At 39.3% G+C, this 4,816-nt stretch overlaps 1 protein-coding gene across 1 annotated transcript; it reads right to left on the bottom strand.

Moving 5' to 3' along the window:
- Positions 1–2,380: 2,380 nt before the first annotated feature.
- Positions 2,381–3,628, bottom strand: LOC122797705. The gene has a single exon (XM_044066239.1). The coding sequence runs from the start codon at positions 3,626–3,628 to the stop codon at positions 2,381–2,383; it is 1,248 nt and encodes a 415-aa protein (XP_043922174.1).
- Positions 3,629–4,816: the final 1,188 nt, after the last annotated feature.

The following is a 4,816-nucleotide window of genomic DNA, read 5'->3' as shown; positions in this document are numbered from 1 at the left end:
CTCTAAAAAGGGACACGTGCCCAATGAACTTACCAGTTAACAAATAAATAAAAATAAATAAATATGGTGAACATGATGAGTGTTGAGTATTAGTATATGGTCTGATTAAGGTGTGATGCTTGTTTCAGAGTTGTATCATGACAGAATACATATATATATATATATATATATATATATATATATATATATATATGTATATATATATATATATATATATATATATATATATGTGTGTATACATATATATATCTATATCTATATCTATATATATATATATATATATACATATATATATATATATATATATACTAGCTGTACCCGGCCACTCGTTGCTGTGGCTCAGTCTGGTTAAATGGAAAAGAAAGAAAGAAGAAAGCGCACATTTCTAATATGTTTAATTTCACAATGCTTGTGGGTATACAATATTTTTTGTTGTTCCATTGTCTGTGCAGATATAGAGATTGTCTGGTTTGCCGACTCTAGAACACGCAACATATAATTGTCCATGTGAGAAGCAATCCGTGTGTAGATCTAAACCGCACAATTCTAAAGATTGGCCCTGAGCTTTGTTGATGGTGATTGCAAACGCCAATCGAATTGGGAATTGCAATCTCTTAAATTGTAATGGCATATCCATTGGAATCATAGGAATGCGAGTAATGAGGACATCTTCACCTTTGAAAGGTCCTGTCAAGATTGTTGCTTCTATGACGTTGCTCATTAATTTTTTTACTGCAAGCCGCGTGCTGTTGCAAAGCTTTGGCTGGTTGATATTTCGCAACATGATAATTGGCATGCCGATTTTCAATTGCAGTACATGCGGTGGCATCCCTGGCAGATCGAGTGAATTTAAAAATTCTGTTGGATAATTAACCGCTTCATCTGCTTCCACAACAGTGTCGACGGACTTGTATGTGACTGCCTTGCTTTGAATGTTAGACTGAATAATATTGTTAAGTTCATAGACGTTTTTGTTCTTGACCGCAAGAATAGCTCGTTCAGTCAGCCAATCGTGATTCTTATAATTGGTTTGAATATTGGGAAATACTTTTTCAACCAATTCTTCTTTTGAAGTCACTAAATTGCAGAAGTTATGAGGCAATGAAATTTGTCCTGAGGTCAGATCAACTGGCACCTTTCCATTCTCAATTTCCAGCAATTGATGTGAGAATATATCAGCTGATCAATCATTTTGCAGCTGGATATGCATATTTGTAGTTAATTTTAACATCTTTACATGTCGCCACAAAGTAGAGTATTTCAGGCAAGCATTTATTTCGTCCGCTGGTGTTGATCGAGGAAGTACAGGTAATGTTTGCCTGAAATCTCCTGCAAGCAATATTAATGCATTCCCAAATGGTCTGATGTTTCCACGTAAATCTTGCAATGATCGATCAAGAGCCTAGAGCGATTATTTTGTGCGCCATTGTGCATCATCCCAAACAATAAGTTTGCATTTCTGCAATACTTTTCCCATGCTGGATGCTTTGGAAATGTTGCACATGGGAGTTTCAATGAATTGCATGCTCAATGGCAATTTCAAAGCGGAATGAGCAGTTCTTCCACCTGGTAGCAATGTCGCAGCTATTCAAGACGACGCAAGAGCTAAGGCTATGCCATTTTGGGATCAAATTGCTGCCAGAATCAATGTAATTAGGAACATTTTACCAGTTCCTCCTGGCGCATCTAAGAAGAAGATTTCTCCAACCCCGTTATTGACAGTTTGCATTATTTGATCATAAATGCCTTTTTGCTCAAGTGTTAGCTTAGGAATATTTGATTGCACATACGACAAAAGATCACCCGTGTTGTAATTTTGTTCATGACGCAATTCTACATCGAACGAAGCAGCAGCAGATCGATTCGGTGATGGCATTCCCAATTGATTGAGAACTTTGTTCGCGATTTCTAAGCACAAATCTTCAATCATTATCAATGCTTTGTTGTAGATTTCTGCTGTGAAATCCATGTTCATATTTGAATTTTCCTTGCATAGTCAACGGAAAATATCTTCAGCCATGTGCGATTTATATTTCTCCCATAACTCTGTTGGAGATGAAGGAGAGCAGGCGGTCAAAATGATTACAAACAATGCACGAATTTGATTTGGATGTGATGTATTGCAGGCGTCATTAATGCATACATCCCAGTGTCGGTCGTTCTCCAATAAATTCAGAGCTTGAAATGCACTGCGGAAAGTGGCATGTGTAATGCCGTTGACAATTCTCAATTGCTGGAAAGACGTTGGACCGGGCACATTTACCAACAGCATGCGAAGAAAGAAGCATTCATCTTGATTGGGATGCACGGTGTACAGTCTGCCTCTCGTTATTTCTTTGAATATGCCAGGTTGTCCATCGATTCGCTCTCCTCGTTTGCATCATTCAAATGATTTTCTACTCGCATTCCATGTGTAATACGTAGGTACTTCCGAATACAGCAGTGTTTTCGCAAACGGGTCATTTTGACATAACATGAAGAAAGCAGTTAACATTGTAGCCAGTGGAGTCAGGGCTATTTGTTGCACATTTGCTGCTGTGAAATAAATGCGTTGTCCATTTTCTATATGTACTGCTAAGTGAACAACAGCTGGACTTCGTTCATGTATGGGAAATGAAAGAATTCGCCATACAGCTTCATTGCTACTTATGTATCTTCCAGCCTGATACTGTGCGATTTCATCGATATGTATGACCGCATTCCTATCACTTCTTTCTGGTTGCACGCCAAAAACTGCCATGTCGCTGGTTTTATTCACGTATTTACAAATGTATTTGATTGATTTAACGGAGTTACAGTATTCCACGTTTATGTGCACTTTGTATGTTTTTGATAGCAAAGGCGAATATGGAACAACCCACCGGTTATCTACTTCGATGTCACCGTTTCGCATTTGTATGGTTGCTAATTTACCGCCATCTTCTGCTGATCTTCTTCTGTATAAAGGATATCCATCGTTTCCTGTAACTGTGTTGGATACTAATGCTCGAGGATATCGCTTAGAGCATTGTCCGTCTATCATGCATGGTGAATTTGGATTCAGTGTACCGCAAGGTCCATGTATCATATTTTTCATCACAACTTCAAGCAAATCCTTATCGATGTCGGCATCGGGTATTTCAGCACATATTACATCATCTATTTTGTTTGCAGTGATTTTGTTATAGAGCCAGATTAGTATATGTGCGTGTGGCAATCCTCTCTTTTGCCCTTCCACTGAGTACATCCAGCAGCGTACAGAGCCAAACACTTCATGTTTTACCATGAAATCCATCAGCGATTTCAGCTTCTGTCTGAAAACACGTGCTGTGATGTCATGCCTATCCACCGGCGATTGCCCAGGAAGTAAGAGCTGTTGTATATCGTCCCAAGTTGGATTGCATGTGAATGTAATGAATAGTTCTGGATGCCCGTAGTGATGAACATACGCAATTGCATCTTGAGCGTACTCATGCATATGACGTGGACTGCCTGTATAGGAAGATGGCAAAATCGTTAGTCTTCCAACGTTAGTTATATTACCGTCATTTACAACTGCATCTTGCAAATTAATGTATTCTTCAGAGTGAAGCTTGGTCTGATTCAAACGGATGAATATCAAATGTTCTGTTTCGATTTTTGCATACATATCTACGATGTATTGGTGAAACAATTGACGGCATTTCAAAATGTGATTGTCTTCATTCTCTCAAATCATTAATCGGTATGAATAATAGTTCATTGCACTGCATTTCATATTTGTTTCTTCGCCACTGACTGGATTTATCATCTTAACGTTGAAGTGATATCCATCGGCACCATCCCAAAAAATGACTGGATATTGCAGGGCATCGTAGCATCGATGAGTTTCTGCAACTGCTGTCAATTGATCGTTTCTCCGATGAAGAACAATATCTCTAGATTGAAATTGATCTCTGACTGTAACAATTGCCACTTCGTCTATAGTTGGAGCATTGAATCTTCGCACATGTTCTCCAGCAGGCGTTTTGTCAGCATGAATAACAATCTTGTGTGTATCAGATGGCATCATGTCAATTGCTGTTTTGAACAAATGCACTAAATTGTTTTTTTTCATGAAGAAGCTCTTGCAGTTGGGAAACGATGGACCTTTGTATGCCGGTAGAAATTCTGCAGCGTGCATTCAATTCATCATTGCCATCACCGATGAAATACATTTGTAGGAATTTATGTTGACCATCTGGGAATGGAAGCAGGGAGCCGGCTTTATGATAAATTTGTCCTTTCACTTTGAAAGCTGGCATGAATTGAGCTGTTACGATTTCTGCACTGAACAACGTCATTTGGAAGCATGAGTTGTATTTCCTGATGTTAGATAGGATATGCTTTGATTCGGCGGTATATCCGGCAAGCAAAGTTTTTAATGGCTCTGGCGGTTCTCCAGGTTGAGGCAGTTTAATTTTTCCGGTGGAACAACACATTTCTTTTGTTTCTCCATTAAATTTCAGAGCCTTGCAATAAGGACACACTTCAGTCATAGTGCTGATGAGAACATGCCGGCTCAAACTATAACCATCAGCTGGGTTGTACCGGAATGCAAGGCGATTGTAATCGCATGATTGCTGAGCACGGAGTCGTGTTTGACGCTGATCTGCTGTTTCTCATTGACGTCTTTCAGACACTCTCAGCCTGTCACATTCATTCTGTTGAGAATGAGGCAGATCTGAAGCTGCAGAACGAGATCACCGTGCTCGCAACCATGCATCCTCAAGTCTGGCTGCACGTCACTCTGCTGATTCCTCGGCACGTATTTGAGCCATTCTTTGTCTGTTTCGCTCATTCGCAGATGCCCGTTCTT

The sequence above is a fragment of the Protopterus annectens genome, chromosome 3.part1 (assembly GCF_019279795.1).
Source record: "Protopterus annectens isolate FY-2018-M chromosome 3.part1, PAN1.0, whole genome shotgun sequence".
In the NCBI taxonomy this organism is placed as follows: domain Eukaryota; kingdom Metazoa; phylum Chordata; order Ceratodontiformes; family Protopteridae; genus Protopterus; species Protopterus annectens.
This window is presented reverse-complemented; position numbering and strand designations above follow the sequence as displayed.